General features: G+C 50.2%; 1 protein-coding gene across 2 annotated transcripts; it reads right to left on the reverse strand.

Moving 5' to 3' along the window:
- Positions 1-922: 922 nt before the first annotated feature.
- On the reverse strand, positions 923-17,829 carry Pilra (paired immunoglobin like type 2 receptor alpha). Of its 2 annotated transcripts, XM_069989316.1 has the most exons (5): positions 17,715-17,829; positions 17,110-17,475; positions 15,702-15,751; positions 15,430-15,461; positions 13,517-15,280 (listed from the first exon to the last, which is right to left on the reverse strand). In XM_069989316.1, the coding sequence occupies exons 1-5, from the start codon at positions 17,767-17,769 to the stop codon at positions 15,181-15,183; spliced, it is 603 nt and encodes a 200-aa protein (XP_069845417.1). In that variant the 5' UTR covers positions 17,770-17,829; the 3' UTR covers positions 13,517-15,180. The 2 variants fall into 2 exon arrangements, with proteins under 2 accessions (XP_069845416.1, XP_069845417.1); XM_069989315.1 differs by lacking the exons at positions 13,517-15,280; positions 15,430-15,461; positions 15,702-15,751 and adding an exon at positions 923-1,692.
- Between the last annotated feature and the right edge of the window lie 4,231 nt (positions 17,830-22,060).

The following is a 22,060-nucleotide window of genomic DNA, read 5'->3' on the forward strand; positions in this document are numbered from 1 at the left end:
TCTCTTTGAGGACCAGGCAGTATCTTCCTCCTTACCCCCAGCTCTTGCCCAGCTTGTTCTTTGAGAGGTTTTGTCTTCTGCTAAGCAGTCCTCTCTGGATCCCTTTCTTTCCACTGACATTGTTTTAGCACTACCACAGTTCTTCCATAAACAATGATCACCGGGGGCTGGGAAGGTGGCTCAGTGGTAGAGCACTTGCCTTGCATGCTCGAGGCCCTGGGTTCGATTCCTCAGCACCACATAAGAAAAAAGCCGGAAGTGGCGCTGTGGCTCAAGTGGTAGAGTGCTAGCCTTGAGCTGAAGAGCTGAGGGACAGCGCCCAGGCCCAGAGTTCAGGCCCCACGACCGGACCCCCCCCCCAAAAAAAAAAAAAAAAAAAAAACAATGATCACCAATTACCAAGACCTCTGAGAGCTAAGTTCCTGGAAAACCAGGCACTATTCTTGGGTTTTTATTTGCCAAATTCAAGCCAGGCTCTGCAATGTGTGCACTGGTTCAGTCCTTGCTGAAACTGAGACAACTTGCTGTCCCTTTTGCTCTGTTCTTACCTTTTCCAGGGCAGGCTGTCTCTTCTCCAGCAAGCAAAAGCTGAAGACTAAGTCATGAGAGAAGACCTGACAAATTATGCCATCATGTGCTATTGCTGGTTTGCACAAACCCCATTTGAGGATGCTTAAAGAAAATAAATGTAGAATCTTCAGTGGCACCAATGGTTCAAGGCCAGCCTGGCCTATATTGTGAGATCCTACCTCAAACAAAACAAAACAAAACTATGTGTGTGTGTGTGTGTGTGTGTGTGTGTGTGTGTGTGTGTGTGTGTGTGTGTATTTTTGTTGTTCTTGTTGTTGTTGGTCATGGGGCTTGAACTCTGGGCTTTGGGCACTGTCCCTCAGCTCTTCAGCTCAAGGCGAGCGCTCTACCACTTGAGCTACGGCGCCACTTCTGGTTTTCTGGTGGTTTATTGGAGATAGGAGTCTCACGGTCTCTCTTGCCCGGGCTGGCTTTGAACTGTGATCCTCAGATCTCAGCCTCCTGAGTAGCTAGGATTACAGGCATGAGCCACCAGCGCCCGGCTCATAACAGTAATTCTAATCACAGGCCTTATAGCCTGATTTGGGGTTTGAAGGACACTCAGCAGGTGTCTGCTTTTTCTCTTTTTAGGTGCTAGTTGTGGGGCTTGAACTCAGGGCATAGGTACTGTCCCTGAGCTTCTTTTTCTTAAGGCTACTGCACTACCACTTGAACAACAGCTCCACATCTGGCTTTTTTGGGTGGTTAATTGATGATGAGTGTCTTATTGAATTTCCTGCCTGGGCTGCCTGGAACATTGATTCTGAGATCTCAGCCTTCTGAATAGCTGGGCTGATAGGCATGAGCTACTGGTGCAGGTCAGATATCTGCATTTTTAATAAGCATCTTAAGTGTTTATAATGCAAATGAGTTCTAAAACACTCATTTGGGAATACAATGGAAGGCCAACCCTGGGCCACTTACTTTTCCTTCTCCACCTGAGGAAGGCTATCAGTACTAGCACCCTGGTTATGAGTATAACAGTGGCCACTACCACCCCAACAATGGCTCCCAGACTCAGGAGTTGAGACTTTGAAACTGTGAAACCGGCTGAGGTAACTTCAGAGGCTACACTGGTGTTTCTCTCAGTGGTGGTCTTCATCTGGGTGGTGGTCTTGATGGCTGGGGAAAGATCAGAAGTCAGCAGATTCTCCTGGAAGAATGGGAATATGAGAATGACAGGTCAGATCTCATCTTGTTCAGAGGAATATGGAGAGGGGAGCAGTTCTCAGAGATCCACTCAGAGAGGAAGAGAGGGAGGCTTAGACTCCAGATGAGCAGGGCTGGGTAGAGGGATGCAAGTGTTAGAGCAGCTGCCTAGCAAGCGCCAGGCCTTGAGTTCAAACTCCAGTACCTCCAAACAAACAAACACAAAAGGATTCCAAACAACCAAGTTTAAATCCTGACTCTGTACCATTTTTCAATAGTGAATAAGTCATTTCACTACTCAGAAATAAATCACAAGAATAGAACATTAAAGCTGGGCGCCGGTGGCTCACGCTTGTAATCCTAGCTACTCAGGAGGCCGAGATCTGAGGATTGAGGTTCAAAGCCAGCCGGGACAAGAAAGTCCATGAGACTCTTTTTTTTTTTTTTTTTTTTTTTGGTCCGGTTGTGGGGCCTGAACTCTGGGCCTGAGCGCTGTCCCTCAGCTCTTCAGCTCAAGGCTAGCGCTCTACCACTTGAGCCACAGTGCCACTTCCGGCTTTTTTCTTTTTGCTTATGTGGTGCTGAGGAATCGAACCCAGGGCCTTGAGCATGCAAGGCAAGCGCTCTACCACTGAGCCACCTTCCCAGCCCCACCATGAGACTCTTATCTGCAATAAACCACTATAAAACTGGAAGTAGTGCTGTGGCTCAAGTGGTAGAGTGCTTGCCTTGAGCTGAAGAGCTGAGGGACAGCGCCCAAGCCCAGAGTTCAAGCCCCACAACCGACAAAAAAAAAAAAAAAAAGAATAGAACATTATTTTTTTGTCATAAATCTATGTAACATAAAACATACCATTTTAACCACCTGCAATTGTGAGTTTCAGTGGCACTACATACATTCATGTTGCTGTGCAGCCATTACTTACTGTCCAATTCCTAAATGGAACAAACTAATAATGCTTATTAGAAATTATTTTTTTAAAAAGCTGAGTGCTGGTGGCTCATGTCTATAATCCTAACTACCCAGGAGGCTGAGGTCTGAGGACCATAGTTTAAGCAGCCCAGACAGGAAAGTTTGTGATACTCTTATCTCTAATAAGCTACTCAGAAAAGGCCAGAAGTGGCACTGTGTCTCAAGTAGTAGAGCATTAGCCTTGAGCAAAAAAGCTCAGGGACAGTACCCATGCCCTCAATTCAAGCCCTAGGACCAGAATTATCTATCCATCATCTATCTATCTATCTATCTATCTATCTATCTATCTATCTATCTATCTATCTATCTATCTCATAACAAAAATATAAAACCCAGATCAATACTGTTTTATTTTTTAACTTTGGAATATGACTAAAGGAGTATTCTAAATTCATAGTACTAAATGCTTTTATTTCTTTTCTTTTTTTGTTTCTTTTATTTGTTTTTTTTTTCTTTTGCTCAGGTCCTGAAGCTTGAACTCAGGGACTGGGTGCTGTCTAAGAGCTTTTTCTTTTGCTCAAAGCTAAAGCTCTACTACTTGAGTGATAGTTCTTTTTGGTATTAATTGGAGATAAGGGTCTCATGGACTTTCCTGTCCTGGCTGGCTTTGAACTTCAATCCTCAGATCTCAGCCTCCTGGATAGCAAGCCTGAGAAGCATGAGCAACTATCACTAAACTAGCTAAATGCTTGCCTGTGTGTGTGTGTGTGTGTGTGTGTGTGCTAGTGTTCCACCACTTGAACAATACCCCCACTTGTAGTTTTCACTGATTAATTGGCTATATGAGACTCTCTTCTGGTCAAAATGTTTCTATCTGTACAAAATGAGCATGCCTACTGCTATTGTAGTGTGGGGCTGTAAGAGAGCAGGGTAATTAATACATGCATGGTGCTAGGCCAGTGGGTTTCTTCCTAAAAGTGGGCAGGTGCTGCAAAGGAGTGCATCATGGCAGATAAGAAACCCAGTGACTAGAAGAATATGTGGGCTTGCTTGGGAGAGGGGGCCTGGTGAGAAGAAGGAGAAGAAAAGTAGAAGAGAAGGGAGGGGAGAGGAGCCCCTGGGGCAGGGAAGGGTGAAAGAGGTGCTCTGGGGAAGAGAGGGGGAAGATTGAGGGTAAGGGCACAGGAGATGGTGTGAGGTTACAGCAGGCCTAGAGACCAAGGAGAACATCCATCAGACATTTTTTTGTGCATTCTGGGATGAGCTCAGGCCTATGGGAAGAGCAAGAGTTGATGCAGATAACACAAAATGAAGGCAGGATGAATCTTAGGGAAGTCAACCTGCAAGTCAGGGAGCAGGCAGGGATGGACTGCTGGTGATATTTTAGAGCGTGGACTTTTGTGGCAGAGCTGAGACCTAAGGCATGGGATTGGGGTGAACCTTAGGGGCCACTGGAAGGCAAAGGGGATGGTTATTGTCAAGAGGAAACAAAGAATGACACTGACAGGGTCCTGAGAAGGAGTCAGAAGTCAGGGAGAGGAAAGTGAGAAGATTTGAAGTGTGAGGACTGAGGGGGTGTGGAGCTAGGTGTGGGGAGGAGGGGGCTTACCTTCAGTGATGGTGAGTTTGGTCCCATGGATGGAGCACCACAGCTGCTTGCCCTCATTCTTTGTCTTTAATTGAATGTGGCAGTATTATGTGGTGTCATCCTCCTTCTGCAGGTTGGAAATAGAAAGGAAGCCTGAGTTCTTGTCCTTTGTAATGCTGATGGATGAAAGGTGGGGTCATGTTGTAGCTGAACTCCCCGTGGAATAACTTCCATCTCCAAAACAGATTCACCTCAGGATCTGAGGCCAACTCCCAAGGGTGGAAGAAGCTGAAGGGGATTTCAACAGACTCCCAGGGTGGCAGCGATTTGTTCAGGCCGGGTCATCCCATAGTTTCTGCCTCTGAGGAAGAGGAAGGAATGTGAAACCCTGCCAGAGGGGAGGTAGAGACTAACCCTAGATATTCCTTGCACCTACATTCCCAGGGTTTGGTGGGACAGATGGCAGCGTTGACCCTCTCCAGGCTTGGGAGAGGAAAGTGGGTGAAGGGTTGATCTTGGCCACCTCCTCCCACACAGCCCTCTGCACATGCCCAGCCCCCAGGCTCCCAGTGGCTTGATGGTTGTGGCCACTCACCAGCTGTCAGGACTCCTGCAGGCAGTAGCAGCAGTGCCACCAGGACCCACCCCATAGCTGGTCTCCTCTCGGGGAGGAGGCCTGCTGAGGGCCACAGCCGGAAAGGAGGCCCTGAACAAGTGGGGTTCGCACAAGTGGGGTGAGTGCCACATGGTGATTCTGGGTCAGACTGCTTCTCCCCAGGGCTGAGGGAGGATGTTCCTTCACCATGTGGCTTCTCCTTTTCTTAAAGGGCCGAAGGGCCTCTTTTGTGGTCACTGAGAAAACAGTCCTCCAGCCTCCACCTCCCATTTGGTGCTGAGAGACTCACCTTGCCCTTGGCCTCACCTATCCCAACTTGACCACCGGCCTTGTCTGATCCTTCATCATGGCCTGTGCAGTCTCCACTTCCCTTTCTCATCCTTCTCTCCACCCTTCTTCCCCCTTCCCCTGCCTCCCCATCTCTGGGTGTCTCTGTCCTTGACTCTTGTCCCCCAGTCTCTCCTCTCAGGGGAAGGGGCTGCCCCGGGCCAGGGCTGGCTCCTTCAGAGAGAGGAAGGTGAACATAAGTCTGCTCAGCTCTGCTCCCAGAGTCAGGTCTTAGAAAGGATGAGGAAGATGATGGTCCTGGGACCCACTGGAACACCAAGGCCCACTGGTGTGTGTTTTTTCCTTGTCTTCCCCTCCAGGCTGGATCAGAACCCTGCAGTTTTCAGGTGTTCAGGCTCCTTGGTGACTGGCTGCCACCTTCCTCGGGTGCTGAGATGACACACTCAGTGACTTTGGGTGTCACACTGCCCTGAGGGTACCATTGTGCCCTCCTGCTAGACCTTGTAAGTGTCACAGGGTGGGTTTGGTTCTAGACTTTGGGGTCCACTTTAGTCTTCTGCTGAGTTGAGGCTCTGGCCTGGCTGCATGGCACAGTCTCTGGATGCCAAAGTTGGAATACCAATGTTCCAGCAATGGGGACCCTAGGAGGCTCGCAGATCCTTGCTTGGGCAGGGGGTAAAGACTCAGAGCAGCAATGAGTCACACATTTCCTAGTCCATGGCACACTCTGACACAAATGAGAAGAGTAGGGTGGAGGTTTGATGATTCACAGGCTGGCTTTGTGGGAGTCTGTGCCCACCTGTGCCCAGGAGGAGCCTGGTGTCAGCTTAATGAGGGGACAGGGAAGATGGGATTATGTGTGAGAAAGTATCATGCGGCCATCATTGTGTACAGAGGGTAACTTCTCTTTTTCCTCAACTTCCCCTTAATCCTTGCTGCCTCTTTCACATGCTCCCCATGCTGGCCGGGCTGTCCCTGTTTTCTCTCCCCATGTGCTTTCTTTCTCTTCCCTCTTCCTACAGGTCAGATGGTCCAGGGACCCCTGGAACCATGCTGGGCTCCAAGCCCCCATTGCTTTGTTCTGTTTAGCAACATTTTTGGATGGAACATGTTGATCTCTCCATTGGGGAAACTGAGGCACTGAGCCTTTGGGCTGAATTGGTCCCTGATGAGAAGGTAGTCACCAGAGAAGGTGCAGGGCCTTCCAGGGAGGGGGACTCCAGGGAGGGGCCTGGCAGCTTGGCAGCCACCCTCAGAGGTGCATGCTGGCCTTGTGCAAGGCATCTACTCAATTGGGAATGGATGAGTTCTAGGAGGCCCCCACTGTGGTCTCACACTGTGCTCATGGGACAGTTCTACGCTGTCTCCTGTAGTGTGGACACCCTACCAGCAACAGTGTGGGGAGGTGATTTATCTGGGTCTAGGAGGCACCTGGGACCCTGGTGCTCACATGGCCGTGGGGAGAGGCAGATTTGGAGGCTAAGGTGGGATTCATAGTCCATATTTTAAGAGCATCTGTGGCCTCCCTCATTGGGTCCCTATCACCAGTTCTAAGGCCAAGCAATCTTTTATTTCTTTTAATTCAGTACTGGGGTTTGAAATCATGGCAGATACTCTGTCACTGAAACTAGGGTTCTAGTCCCCTTTTTCCATTGGATATATTTGAGTTATACTTTATGCCCCAGCCTGTGGTGGGCTGTGATTCTCCTACTTGTGCTATCCTCTACACTAGGGATACTGTGCCCAACCATTGGTCAAGATGCAGTCTCGTGTACTCGTGTGTGTGTGTGTGTGTGTGTGTGTGTGTGTGTGTGTGTGTGTGTGTGTGTGTGTGTGTGTGTGTGTGTTTTGGTCCTGGGCTTAAACTCAAGGCCTGGCTCTGTCCCTGAGCCTCTCTGTGTTCAAAGCTAGCCACTCTACCACTTGAGCATGCACCACTTCTGGCTTTTTTCTGTGGTACTGAGGAATCAAACCCAGGCTTAATGTGATGCTAGGCAAGCACTCTACCACTAAGCCACATTCCCAGCCTCCTGTGCTTTTTTTTTTTTTGCCTGGGCAAAAAGTTGACCTTGAGCTGAATTCTCCTGCTGTTTGCTTCTCCAACAGCTAGGATTACCGTCTTTTCTCAAGGTGATCTTTTAAATCTTTGTAATTCACTGAAGGTAACCGGGAGTTGATGGGGCATGCCTGTAACCCTAGCTACTCAGAAAACCATAGGCTCATGCTTATAATGCCCAGGCTCAGAGTTCAAGCCCCATGACCACCACCACCACCACCAACAACAAAAGAATCAGGAGAAGGTGTGTGCTGGTGGCTCACGCCTATAATCCTAGCTACTTAGGAGGCTGAGATCTGAGGATCATGGATCAAAGCCAGCCTGGACAGGAAAGCCTATGAGACTCTTATCTCTAATTAACCACCAGAAAACCAGAAGTGGAGCTGTGGCCCCAAATGGTAGACCACTGGCCTTGAGCATAAAAGAGCTTAGTGACAATGCCCAGGCATGAATTTAGGCTCCACAACCTACAAAATAATGATAGTAGTAGTAGTAGTAGTAGTAGTAGTAGCAGTAGCAGTAGTAGTAGTAATAACAACTCACTGAAGGTGACTTTGAGGTCATACTATTCTTTCTTCCTACAGCCCAGACAATTTTATCTCCAAAACAAATACAGCCCGGACAATTTTATCTCCAAAACAAATTTTCAATCTCTCCCTTTCATTCCATCCACCTTCAACCTTCGTTGCTTCTCCCATGCTAATCTCCCACCTCTTTCTTTTCTTTCCTTTTCTTTTGTCAGTCATGGGGCCTGAACTCTGGGCCTGGGCACTGTCTCTCAGTGCTTCAGCTCAAGGCTAGTAGTGCTCTTCCATTTGAGCCACAGTGCCACTTCTGGCCTTTTCTGCTTATATGGTGCTGAGGAATTGAACCCAGGGCCTTATGCATTCAAGACAAACACTCTACCACTGAGCCACCTTCCCAGCCTTCCACCTTTTTCTTGAGGCCTTATTTGGAATTCCATTTGCAGAGAGAATTCCTTCCTAGTTCATCCTGATCTTCTTCTTTGAGATTTCTAATGCTGTCTGCTTATTGACCTCCCTAGGCTGATATGTGACAGACCCCACTGCCTTAGTGAGCAGTTCCAGCAGCTGGAATTCTGAAGCAGTGAAATGAGCCAGGATTCTCTAGATAGGAATCAACAGAAGGCCAGGTGCCAGTGGCCCATGCCTGTAATCTTAGCTACTCAGGGGGGCTGAGATCTGAGGATCAAGGTTCAAAGCCAGCCGGGGCAGGAAAGACAGTGAGACTCTTCTCTCCAACAAACCACCAGAAAACCGGAAGTGGCACTGTGGCTCAAGTGGCAGAGTGCTTACCTTGAGCTGAATTGCTGACAGACAGTGCCCAGGCTTAGAGTTCAAGCCCCACGACCAATGACGACCACGACAACAACAACAAAAGAATCAGCAGAAGGTATGTGCTGGTGGCTCATGCCTATAATCCTAGCTACTTAGGAGGCTGAGATCTGAGGATCACGGATCAAAGCCAGGCCGAGCTGGAAAGTCTGAGAGACTCTAATCTCCCAATTAATCCACCAGAAAACCGCTAGTGGCGCTGTGGCTCAAGTGGTAAATGCTAGTCTTGAACTGAAGAGCTGAGGGACAGGGCCGAGGCCCAGAGTTCAAGCCCCACCACTAAATTAAAAAAAAAAAAAGAATCAGTCGAATATACACGTGAGTCTATGTCTGTGTGTGTAATGTATATAATAACTCTGTGTGTGTGTGTGTGTGTAGATGTAATTTTCAGAGGGGTTATTAGTTTGGTTTACAGAACTGAGTCCCACAGTGACTGTCTGTACTCCGAGTGCCAGAACCCAATAGCTGCGCAGTCCCAGAAGCCCCAAGCCCCAGGACTTGAGGGACCAGGGTTGTAGCCCCAGGCTGGGATGGAAGGCTCCCTTGAGAGTCTGCAGTGAGTCCACCTTGAAATCTGAAGATGAGGGCTGGGAAGGTGGCTCAGTGGTAGAGCGCTTGCCTTGCATGCATGAGGCCCTGGGCTCGATTCCTCAGCACCACATAAGCAAAACAAACAAACAAACCGGAAGTGGCGCTGTGGCTCAAGTGGTAGAGCGCTAGCCTTGAGCTGAAGGGCTGAAGGACAGTGCCCAGGCCCAGAGTTCAGGCACCACAACCGGACCCCCCCCCAAAAAAAATCTGCAGATGATGAGTCTGATACCAACAAGTGATGGCAGTGTTTTCTGGGTGCTGGCTGGCTGGCTGCCTCCTCCTTCCACCTTTGTTCCATGGGGGTCCCCAGCCTATTAGCAAGCTGGGAGGATAGGCCCTCCTCAGTGGCTGTTCCACATGCCAATCACTCCTGGAACCGCCCTCACAGACACCTATAGGTGGGCTTTCCCAATCTCCTAGGCATCTCTCAAGCCAATCAAGTTGAAGATGCAGATGAACCAACATAGAAAGACCGAAGATGGCAATGTAGGGAGAGGGAGTTGGGAAGAGGACAGGGGAAGGCAGCAGACTAGAGCATGGGAGAACTTTGTTCAGAGAGCCCTGCTGGCTGGTCCTCTGTGGACATCCAACGTGTTAGCAGCCTCTTTGTGTTCCATGCTCTGCATCCTCTCCCTGGCCTGACAAATAGGACTCCTGCAGATTTGGTCAGAACAAGCCAGGGGCCCCTGGGAGGAGGGGAGGAAGAGGGTGGACAGAGGGGTGGTGTGGGGGGAGGGGGAGGGAAAGAATATTTGTGGATGGAGGATTTAGGGTGTGTGTGTGTGTGTGTGTGTGTGTGTGTGTGTGTGTGTGTGTGTGTGTGTGTGTGTGTGTGTGTGTGTGTGTGTGTGTGTGTGTGTGTGTGTGTGTGTGTGTGTGTGTGTGTGTGTGTAGAGGAGACCCAGGGCTTGAGCTGGCAGAGGCCAGGCCAGGGAGGATTGAACAGGCTGCTGAGCTGAGGCAGGGTGGACAGGGGGCAGTAAAGCTCCAGGACCCTGGGTTATTTTTGGGCTGCACTGGCCAGGAGCTGGATAGAATAGAAAACAGAGGGTCTGGGGAGACAGGATTGTGGTAGGTGTGGTGGGGCTGCAGACACCTGTGCAGCCCCCTTTGTGGGACAGAGAGTGGAGGAGCAGTCTCCAGCAACCTCTGTTTTGAGGCCATCCTCATCCATGGGGACCCAGCAGATGCTACCCCTGTCTAGGAACCACCAAACATCCTTTAGGCCTTCTTTCCCCTGAAGAGCCTCCCCCTCCTCCCCTGGCTCTGAGATACCTGAGTGCCCCGCCTCTGTTCCAGGACAGCTCCGAAATACTTAGTTCTGGTTCTTGGGTGGCCAGGCCTATACAAGACAGCCTAAGCAGAGTGGCTCAATATGGGGGAGTCATCTAGCTTGCAATCTTCAGTGCCTCAGGCCCTTTGCCCTTCTAAGGTATCCCATTAGCAAAGGGAGAAAGAGGTGACCAAATCCTTCCCATCCCACCTTCCCTGTCCCTGCCACACCAATACATTCCCTGCTAATGTGGTTCTCCTTTGCTTCTACCCTGGCTCCTAGACACTTGGATGTTAAGGCCATTTGTGGGACAGAAACAATCTGGCACTGGCTTTGGTTGATCCACTACTCACTCCTGTGGCCACAAATGCAGGCTAGGGTGTGGGGACATCTATCAGAAGCCTAAAAATGAAAGATGCCACAGAAGCGGGGTGGAGAGCAGAGGCCTGGATGGGAGAGGACAATTCCCACATGCCTGTCTAGGGCTCTAGGCCCTGGAGGATCAAGGGAAGAGTTAGGGTCAGGGCTGCTGTGGCCTGGCTGCCAGCCTCAACCTCCCTGTCTGGAAGAATACATCTCCCACCTTCCACCTCTAAAGAGCAGCTTGAGGGGAGCTCAGACCACAAGAGGAAGGTCACCAACAGCCATGGGGTTGGGGGGAAGGATGGCGCGGAAATTTCAAAATTGATCTCCAAACCCTTGAGGAAATCTGGCTTAAAAAAAAATATATAAGTGGGCGCTGGTGGTTCATGCCAGTAATCCTAGCTACTCAGGAGGCTGAGATCTGAGGATCACTGTTCAAAGCCAGCCCAGGCAGGAAAGGCCGAAAGACTCATCTCCAATAAACTACCAGAAAACTGGAAGTGGGACTGTGGCTTAAGTAGTAGAGCCCTAACCTTGAGCTAAAGAGCTAGGGGACAGTGTCTAGGCCCAGAGTTCAATCTCCATAGCTGACAAAAACAACAACAACAACAACAAAAACTATGGGCTGGATGCTAGCTCACACCAGCTATTCAGGATGCTGAGATCTAAGGATCACAGTTCACAGCCAGTCCATGTAGGAAAGTCCATGAGCACCTAAGAGCTAGAAATCCAGGTGAATGGTAGAGCCCTGGACTTGAGTGGGAAAAGCTTAGGGATAGTGCTAAGGCCTGAGTTCAAGCCCCAGTACCGGGAAAAGGGAAAATTAGTATGTGACTCAATAAGTCTTCTTTTCAGTGGTACTGAGCATTGAACTCAGGGCCTGCCACTTGTTAGACAAACACTCTACTGCTTGAGCTAGAGTTTTGCTTTTAGTATTTAGATAGACTCTCATGCTAGCTTGCTTCAAATCAAGCTTCTTTTACTTCCACGTTTCAAGTAGGTGGAATTATAGGTATGCAACATCATGCCCACAGGTGTATATGTGTGTGTGTGTGTGTATGTGTGTGTGTGTGTGTGTGTGTGTGTGTGTGTGTGTGTGTGTATGTGTGTGCACGCATGTACGCATGCGACAGCTTGAATTCAGGGTCTGGGCACTGCCTCTAAGCTTTTTTGTTCAAGGCTAGTGTTCTACCACTTGAGCCAAAGCTCTACTTCTAGCTTGTTGCTGATTAATTGGAGAGAAGTCTCACAGACTTCTGTTCTGCCTGTTCTGGCTGCAAAACCATGATCTTCAGATCTTAGGCTTCTGAGTATCTAGGAATACAGAACTGAGCCACTGGAGCCTGGCTCCATGCCAGGTTTTAAATTTGTCCTTTTTCTATTTTCTGTTCTACCTGTAGAATCCAACTTTGCCTGGTCCCAAGTCAGACAACAAGCAGACCAAAAAAGCCAAACCTACAGGTAAGCAAGCCAGCTAGAAGTGAGGTAGGTCTCACAGTTAAGGAAGAGCAGAGGCAGAGAGTGTGAGGGGAGCTGACTGACTCAGTTCCGGACCTGAGAAAGCGGGCAAGAACAGCTGATGGACACAGGAAGGAAGTTAGAGCCTCCTAATTTGTATGCTTTCTAAAATCTTAGGTTCAATGTAAGGGGGGGAGTTTCAATTTCTAGTCAAGAAGGATGACTTCCTGGAGAAAGTAGACTCTGAGGAGAATCACAAAGAAAAGAAGGTCTAATGGGGGGAGAAAGTCAGGAAGGTGGGAAACTGGAAGCCACACAGAGAATAGACCAGACTGAAAATAAGCAGAAGATTGTAATAGGACAGGGACTAGATGTGGAGACCATTTGCCCTTGGCAAGATGTTAATTAGAAACAAATTGCCTTCATTTTTGGGGAGAGGAGGTATGGGCCCCTCAAAAAGAGAATGAAGGGGAAATTTCTGGGCAGTGAATCTGTAGATGCCTCTGCACCCATCTTTGAGAAGGAAGAAGAGCCAAGGAATCTGGACCAGCCAGGTGAGACTTAGGATGATAAGAACTTGGGGAAATAAAGTTCATGTTTGCATCTCTTCCCTTTCCCAATCATTTCTTAACAATTCCACAGATAAGAAGGAATGAAATACAGAATGAAAGAGCAAGTCTCATATTGTATCCAGCACACACTGTAGAAAAATAGAGAGGTTATTGGTCAGAAAGACTGCAGAGCTGGCACTATGCATGCTTCCATGTTTGTTCCTTTTAATTCTTTCCATAGCTTTGTGACTGTAGCTATTTTAACTGTAAGGAAACAAGGCTCTCAAAAGTTTAAAATTTGTTCAAGACCATATTCAGCATATGGCTGATAAATATCTGAAATCCAAACGTGTGTTCTTTGTACTGAAAAAGATGATCTTTTTCAAAGTTTTTTTTGTTTTGATACAAGACTTTATGAATTAGACTTGTAAGAAGTCAGGGTAGGTCAGGTGGCAGTGGCTTATACCTGTAAACCTAGTTAGTTGGGATGCTGAGATCTGAGGATCATGGTTCAAACCCAGAGGGGACAGGAAAAGTCTGTGTGAGACCCTCATCTCCAATTAACCACAAAAAGCCAGAAATAGCACTGTTTTTTTTAAAAAAATAGTAGAGTACTAGCATTGAGCAAAAGAACTCAGGGACAGTGCCCAGGCTTCAAGTTCAATTCCTGGTACCAAGCATGTGCGCGTGTGCATGGGTGTCCATGTGTGAGCACACATACACATACACACACACACACACACAGTCAGGATAGACAGCTTCATTCCATTTATTTAGGTTGTAAGAACAAGTTTCAAGTTCCCCAAAGCAAGGCCTCAGTACCCAGATTGTCTAAGGAAAAAGAAATTAGAATGGTACCCAGGCCCCACCAGTTTGTCATGGACAGGGTTTCTTGTTGGGAAAAGCTTAGCCTCCACACCTAGAACTACTAGCTGAGGAGGTTATTCATGTCCCAGCTGAGGATGGAGAGTCCAGTGACCTGGACTTTGAATATCTCCTGGAAGATGCTGGGAGAGAGGCAGAGGAGCAAGGGGAGCTGCAACACAGGCGCAGAGGACTTCCCCATGGCCTTCTCTGAGTGGAGCTGTGCTCCCACTCTGCTCCTTTTCTCTAGAGCTGAAGGGAGAGACTTGGAGCCCTATCCCTGAGCAGCTATTGAATCTTGGGAGTTGTTCATTCCATATCAAGGTCCCATCAGAGCTGCACAGGTACTGTGTTAATAAGGTAGATCTGTCTAACTGTGTGCTCCTTTCAGCTTCTTTTCTCTCCTTCTGGTGGTACTGTGGCATGTGACATGTGGCTGGATGCTGTCCAGCATGGGAACCTGGAAAGGGAACTGGGGCCTGATTCCTGGGGAAAACTCCAGAAGGGCAGGTCTGGGTTCTCATTGTGGCTCAGCTCCTTCCTAGCTGGCTCCAAGGCCTTGGGAAAGCCTTCCAACTACTTGGCTCTTCTCTCTCTGCCTCCTGGGCACATTATCTGCCTGTGGTTGCTGCTGCTCTATTAAAGGATCTCCATGCAAACAGTCCCCATGCATGACAGTTATGGTGAAAGTTCAATTATGGATAGATACAGAAGCAGACCTTGGGTCTTGGCCCGGCTACTTGAGTCCAACATTTGTATTTCTCTCATCTAAGAATCACGGAAGAAAGGTGTTTGGAGAGAAGTCTTGGATGTGGCTTATTTAGGAGAGTTCATTTTCTTTTAAAATAACCTTTGTTTAACATGTGAATTACAGAAAACATATAAGCAAAGAACCAAGTATTACTCCCACAAACAATTCAGTTGGACATGACTGTCTAGATCCTCCATAGACATACACTAATCCCTTTTCGATAACTGACATAATATGGTATGTGACATGCTTTCCCAAAAGTTATGAATTCAGTTGGGAAGGTGGCTCAGTGGTAGAGTGCTTGCCTTGCATGCCTGAGGCCCTGGGTTTGATTCCTCAGCACCACATAAACAAAAAGAAAAAAGCCGGAAATGGCGCTGTGGCTCAAGTGGTAGAGCACTAGCTAGCCTTGAGCTGAAGAGCTGAGGGACAGCGCTCAGGCCCACAGTTCAGGCCCTATGACCGAACCTCCCCCCCCCCCAAAAAAAAAGTTATGAATTCAACAATGCTGGGTTCATTTTTAGGAAAAGGAACAGAAATAGAAGGTCCTGCCCATTTTTCTCTTAGAGAAGTCATTTGGGTATTCTGAGGGTATTTTATTTTGGCAGACAAGGATTAAGAAATTGAAGTGGAAACTGGATCAAATGGTTACCTCATTTCCTATATGGCCTTCAAACTGTCTGACTTGTGAGTTGTCTGCCTCTGGCCTTGATCATTGGGAGCTGTGAATTTTGCTATTAAAAGTGAAGGACTCTTAAGGCTCACTCATTTGGTCTTTAGGACAGAGTACAGGGTCATTTCCTTCTGGGTGTTTCCATGGAGAGGAGGGCCGGAAGGCATTCTTGATGAGGAGGAGTTGGAGAGGGTGAGGACAGCATAGACAGTGCTCTCAACCTGGGTGAGCGTCAAGAGAAGGTTAGACAGGAGACAGAACCGCCCCTGACTAGCAGCCTATGTCCCAAGTGCCCTGCCCCCACCCAGCTCCCCATCCTTCCACCCCACCTCCTCTCATCTCCTTTCTTTTAGAGCTTAGAGCTGCTTACCTTGGGGCTCTGTTGGGGCTCTGTATATTGTCCTAGGGAGAAGAACATGAGGGAGTATTGAATTGAGGTGTGATAAGGAAGCACACAGATTGCAAGGGATGCCGGAGAGACAGCAGCTGCCAGGTTAAAGCCAGAGTCACGTGAGTGGGATGAGGTGAAGAGTGGGAGAGGGGAAAGGACTGAAAGGAGGGTGGTGTGCAGATGTATATAGGGTGTTTGGAGAGAATGAAGGGCTAAGGGTAGAAATGGGGGAAAGATGGTATACAACTTACTTTCATAGGCAATATTTTCATATTTCTCCTCAGTGTTTTGAGAGACTTCCCTGCAGGGGCACAGGAGGATGAGAAGGATATTAGAGGCCAGTCATGAATGAATTCAGACATGTGACAGGGGCTGATTCTATTTGAGGGGGTGTCTGCCACCTGCCCTGACACTCTCAGGGTACTGAGATCAGCCCCTACCCCCCTTTCTCTGAGAGAGTACCCTGTTGGGATAACTATGACCATATACTCCAAATCCTGGAGGTTATGTTAGTTAATTGGAAATCAGACTTTCATGGACTTCCTTCCCGGGCTGACTTTGAACATTGCTTCTCAGATCTCAGCCTCCTCCATAGCAAGGCTGACAGGTGAGAGCCACTGGCATGGCTTGGCTAAACAGTGTTAGGCCAGCAAACAATGCTAGGCCAGCGGGGTTCACCCTGCAAGTGGGTGGACACTGCAAAGGAGCACAGGTTGGCAGCTAAGAGACACAGTGACTAGAAGAACATGTGGGCTTGTATGGGAGAGGGAGCTCAGCAAGAGGTAGAAGAAGAGAAGGGAAGGGAAAGGAGTAGCTGGGGCAGGGAGGGGTGAAAGAGGTATTCTGGGGAAAGGAGGGAGGAGGTTGAAGGTAAGGGTACAGGTGATGGTGTGAGGTTACAGCAGGCCCAGAGACCAAGGAGACAATCCATCAGATACCTGCTGTGCATTCTGGGATGATCAAGAGTTAATGCATATAACATATAACATAACAGAAGATAACATTACAAAAAGACAGTACACATTCTAGCAAAGTCAAATGAATCTGCAAGTCAGGGCACAGGGAGGACTGGAGTGGTTTTCTTTCCTTCCTTCCTTCCTTCTTTCCTTCCTTCCTTCCTTCCTTCCTTCCTTCCTTCCTTCCTTCCTTCCTTCCTTCCTTCCTTCTTTCCTTCCTTCCTTCCTTCCTTTCTTCCTTCCTTTCTCTTTCTTTCTTTACTGATTCTTGAACTCAGGGCCTGGGTACTGTCTGTCCCTGAGCTGCTTTTGCTCAAGGCTAGCACTCTCCACTTGAGCCAAAGCGCCATCAGGCCTTTTCTGTTTATGTGGAACTGAGGAATTGAACCCAGGGCTTCATGCATGCTAGGCAAGCACTCTACCACGAAGCCACATTCCCAGGCCTGGAGTGCTTTTGTTGAGTTAGAACTTGGACAGTTGTGGTAGGGCTGAGGCCCAGGGTGTGGGGCTGGGTTGAACCTCAAATACCACTGGGAGACAAAGGAGAGGGGAAGCAGCACCTGTTTGGGGACGGTTATTGGGAAAGGCAATCAAAGAATAACACTGGCAGGGCCCTGAGAAGAGGTCAGAGATAAGGGAGAGGAAGTAAGAAGATTTGAAGTGTGAAGACTGAGGGGATGTGGAGCTGGGGAAGGGGGCTCACCTTCAGTGATGGTGAGTTGGGTCCCTTCGATGGACTGCCACCGCTGCTCACCCATTTTCTTTGTCTTCAGATGGACGCGGCAGAAGTACATGGTCTCGTCCTCCTTCCGAAGGTTCAAAATGGACAGGGAGCCCGAGTTCCCATTCTTTGTGAAGTTCAGGACCAGCCTGTCCTTGAAATGCTTATGGATGAAAGGTGGGGTCATGTTGTAGATGAACTCCCCGTGGAACCATATCCATCTCCAAAACAGCTTCACCTTGGGATCCTTGGGCAGCTCCCAGGAGTGGAAGAAGCTGAAGGGGATTTCAATGGAGTCTCCCACAATGGCAGAGAGGTGTTTCGGCTGCGTCATCCCAAAATCTCTGTCTGGAGGAAAAGGGAGGAATGTGAAGCAAGTCCCTGCCAGAGGGGAGGCAGAGACGAACCCCAGATGCTCCTGCACCTGCATTCCCAGGGTTTGGTGGGACAGATGGCAGGGTTGACCCTCTCCAGGCTTGGGAGAGGAAAGTGTGTGAAGGGTTGGTCCTGGCCACCTCCTCCCACACAGCCCTCTGCACATGCCCAGCCCCCAGGCTCCCTGTGGCTTGATGGTTGTGGCCACTCACCAGCTGTCAGGACTCCTGCAGGCAGTAGCAGCAGTGCCACCAGGACCCACCCCATAGCTGGTCTCCTCTCGGGGAGGAGGCCTGCTGAGTGCCACAGCCCGAGAGGAGGCCCTGACAGAGCCCTGGGGGCTTGCACAAGTGGGGTGAGTGTCACGTGGAGATTCTGGGTCAGACTGCATCTCCCCAGGGCTGAGGGAGGATGTTCACTTTCCCATCTCCTCTTCCTTGTGGCCCACAACTTCCTTCACCATGTGGCTTCTCCTTTTCTTAAATTGCAGAAGGGCCTCCCTTGTGCAGTCCTCCAGCCTCCACCTCCCATTTGGTGCTGAGAGACTCACCTTGCCCTTGGCCTCACCTGTCCCGTCTTGACCACCTGCCTTGTCTGGTCCTTCACCATGGCCTGTGCAGTCTCCATATCCCCTTCTCATCCTTCTCCCCTCCTTTTCTTCCCCTGCTTCCCCATCTCTGGGTGTCTCTCTTATTTCCCAGTCTCTGCCTGTCTCTCCTCCCAGGGGAAGGGGCTGCCCAGGGCCAGAGCTGGCTGTTTCAGAGAGAGGAAGGTGGGCATGAGTGTTTGCTCAGCTCTGCTCCCAGACACAGGTCTTAGAAAGGGTGAGGATCTGGGTGCCGTGGTCTCATGCCTGTGAGGTGCTAGAGGAGGCTGAGTTCTGAGGATGGTGCATGAAAGTCAGCCCCAGAATGAAAATTTATGAGACTCTTTTTTTTGGGGGGGTGGGGGTCCAGTTGTGGGACCTGAACTCTGGGCCTGGGTGCTGTCCCTCAGCTCTTCAGCTCAAGGCTAGCGCTCTACCACTTGAGCCACAGCGCCACTTCCGGCTTTTGTCTTTTTGCTTATGGGGTGCTGAGGAATCAAACCCAGGACCTCATGCATGCAAGGCAAGTGCTCTACCACTGAGCCATCTTCCCAGCTCCTATGAGACTCTTATCTCTAATTAACTACCTGAAAACCAGAAGTGGTGCTGTGGCTCAAGTGGTAGGGTGCTAGCTTTGAGCTGAAGAGCTCAGGGATAGCACCCAGGCCCAGAGTTCAAGCCACACGACCAACAAGGGAAAGAAAAAGAAAGAAAAGGTGAGGAAGATGATGGTCCTGGGATCACTGGAACACCAAGGCCCACTGGTGTGTGTTTTTTCCTTCTCTTCCCCTCCAGGCTGGATCAGGACCCTGCAGTTTCCAGGTGTGCAGGCTGCCTCCCTGGTGACTGGCTGCCACCTTCCTTGGGTGCAGAGGTGACACTCAGTAACTTCAGGTGTCACGCTGCCCTGCTGGCACCTTTGTGCCCTCCTGCCAGCCCATGTAAGAGTCACAGGGTGGGTCTGGTTCTGGACTTCGGGATCCACTTTAGTCTTCTGCTGAGTTGAGGCTCTGGCCTGGCTGCATGGCACAGTCTCTGGATGCCAACATTGGAATACCAAAGTTCCAGTACTGGGGACCCCAGGAGGCCACCAGATCCTCACTTGGGCAGGGGGCAAAGAAGATTCAGAGCAGCAATGAGTCACACATTTCCTAGTCCATGGCACACTCTGACACAAATGAGAAGAGTAGGGTGGAGGTTTGGTGATTCACAGGCTGGCTCTGTGGGAGTCTGTGCCCACCTGTGCCCAGGAGGAGCCTGGTGTCAGCTTAATGAGGGGACAGGAAGATGGGGTTACATGTAAGAAAGTGTCATCTCCCTGCTATTACTGTGTGCAGAGGATGACTTCTCTTTTTCCTCAACTTCCCCTTAACCCTTGCTGCCTCTTCTGTGCTGCCCCCCAACTTGCCAAGCTATCTTTGCTTTCTCTCCCCATGTGCTTTCTCTTCCCCTTTCTCACAGGTCAGTTGTTCTGGGGACCCTTGGAGCCTTGCTGGTCTCCAGACTCCCATTGCTTTGTTCTCAGTTTCCAGCATTTTCATATGGAACATCTTGATATCTCCCCTCAGGAAACTGAGGCACTGGGCCTTTGGGCTGAATTAGCCCGATGAGAAGATCATCCCCAGAGAGGGTACGGGGCCTCCAGGGAGGGGCCTGGCAGCATGGCAGCCACCCTGAGAGTTGTACTCTTGGCTTGGGCAAGTCATCTAATCAACTGGGGATGGATGAGCCTGAGGAGGGGCCCGCTGTGGGCCACACATTGTGCTCATGGGACAGTCCATACTACCTTCTGCAGTGTGCAATCCCCCCCAGCAGCAGTGTGGGGAGATGATTTATCAGGGTCTGGGAGGTACCTGGGGTCCTGGGGCTTGTGTGGTCCAGGGGAGAGGCAGATTCGGAGACTCAGGTGGGATTGATGATTCATATTTTGAGGGCATCTGTGTCCACCCTCTCTGGGTCCTGATCACCTGCTCAAGGTTGAGCTGTGTTCTTTTATTTTCTTTTAATGCAGTCTAGGACTGAGGCCCTGGAAACAGTACATGTGGCAATGGTTGAGCCTCTGGTGCCAAGATCTTACAGAAGGGGCTCCTGGGCTCCAGGCTGGCACAGCTGGGCCCCTGGGAGGGAGGCTTGTGCAGGCTGGGGGTGGTGGAGGCCTGGAGCTGGAGCTGGTGGAGGCTGGCCAGGAGGACTGACCAGTCTGTGCAGTGTGTCCAGACTCAGGCTTGGTGTCTGGCTGGAGGGGGTAGAAAAGGGAGGGGCCGAGGGATGTGGCTGTGGTCAGGGAGCAGAGAGGGGACTAAGGTCTGTGGTCAGGGCAGCAGGGCCTGAGGTCCAAGGAGGAGGGCTGAGGTCAGGGCGGGGCTTCTGGGGGTGGAGCCACTATGTGTGGGGGTTGGGGCTACTGGGAGGGGTGGTCAGGGCCCGTGTTGGGGTGGTCTGAGGTCAGGGGCTGGGCCTGTGGATTCCAGGGAGGTAGGAGGTGATAGATAGTGGAGGTACAGCCACCAGCCACTGCCACCATGGGGCCACACTCTCCTCTGCACAGCTGCTCACAGCTGGAGGCCTTCCTTCCCCTGAGAGCCTCACCTCCTCCCCTGGGCTCTGGGACCCCTGAGTGCCCTTCCTTCGTTCCAGAACAGCTGGAAAATGCCTAGTTCTGGCCAGGCCTAAGCAAGCCAGCCTAAGCAGAATGGCTCAATACAAGGGAGTCCTCTGGCTTGCAGATCCGTAGGCCCTTTGCCCTTCTTAAGTACCCAACCAACAAAGGGAGAGAGGCCACTGACTGCCCCCATCCATCTTCCCTGTCCATGCCACACCAAGACATGCCTCCCCTTGTACTAATTTTAATGAAAAGTCTATTTTATCAGACACCAATATGGCTACTCCTGTCTTCTTGCAGGGTGCATTTGCATGGAAGATCCTTTTCATCCATTCGCTCAGCGTTTGTGCCCATGTGTGCAAGTGATTCACAGGTCTAGACAGGTGAGCAATCCACCAGCAGCTGGGCACTGTCTGCTGCGGAGGGCTGGGGAGACCAACCTCAGCTCTCCAGGGTGGGTGTGAGGCTTCAGAAGGGGTGGGATCCCACAGCTGCTCAGGCTTTTGTCTGTGTTGTTTCAAACAGGCCCAGTCTCCCTGCGGCTACCAGGGCTGTGGCAAATGCAGGGTCATAGCGCACCTTCAGTATGAGTCTACCAACCGGTGAGGTGGGGGTGAGGAAGGGCTCTGGACTCTGTCTTCTTCGAGTGTGGTGCCTCTTCTTGGGTAGAAGGAAGGAGCTTGGGCCAAGTTCAGTGGGTCATCACACTTATGACCTCTGGAGAGTGAGACAATCCATCGAGGCACAGTGAGAGGTGAACAAAAGTAGTTTATTTACCCTATTTACACAAGAAAGGGGTCTTGAGACTACCTTGTTCTGGTCTAGATACCCAGAACCAAGGGCAGACTCAACCACCAAACCTCCAAGCATCCAATAGGCAGCTTTGACCTTTATTAGTTGGTCTGCAAACCACCTATTAGTCAGTCTGCAAACCTCCAAACCTCTGACCTCCAAAGCTCCAAAGGGGAAGGCTTTTCCCTTTCTTCCCTTCCTCCTCCACTGCAGGCTTCTCCACTCTCCACAGGCCTGCCCTGCCCTGCTCGGTCAGGCTTTCCCCTCCTGCAGTCTTTCCCTCCACTCCTACTCCTCTCCTCCCTCTGCACTAACTGTCTTTTTCCTAATGGTTCTTCCCCTAACGGTTTTCCCCTAAGGGTTTCCAACTGCCATTCATGCTCCTCCCTCAAGCTGCCCACTGTCCAGTCACTTCCTGACAGCTCACCATGTGGGACTGGACCTCCCCCCCCCCTCCAGTAGTGTGCCTCTCCCCTTTCGGTGGCATGCCCCGCCCCTTTCCATGCCATGGCACGCCCCTCCGGAGGCATGCCCTGAGGGTTGACTTCAGCCTCTCAAAGCCCTGCCCAGTGGCCAGC

Source organism: Dipodomys merriami, unplaced genomic scaffold, assembly GCF_024711535.1.
Source record: "Dipodomys merriami isolate MVZ:Mamm:240054 unplaced genomic scaffold, mDipMer1.0.p SCAF_373, whole genome shotgun sequence".
Taxonomy (NCBI): Eukaryota; Metazoa; Chordata; class Mammalia; order Rodentia; family Heteromyidae; genus Dipodomys; species Dipodomys merriami.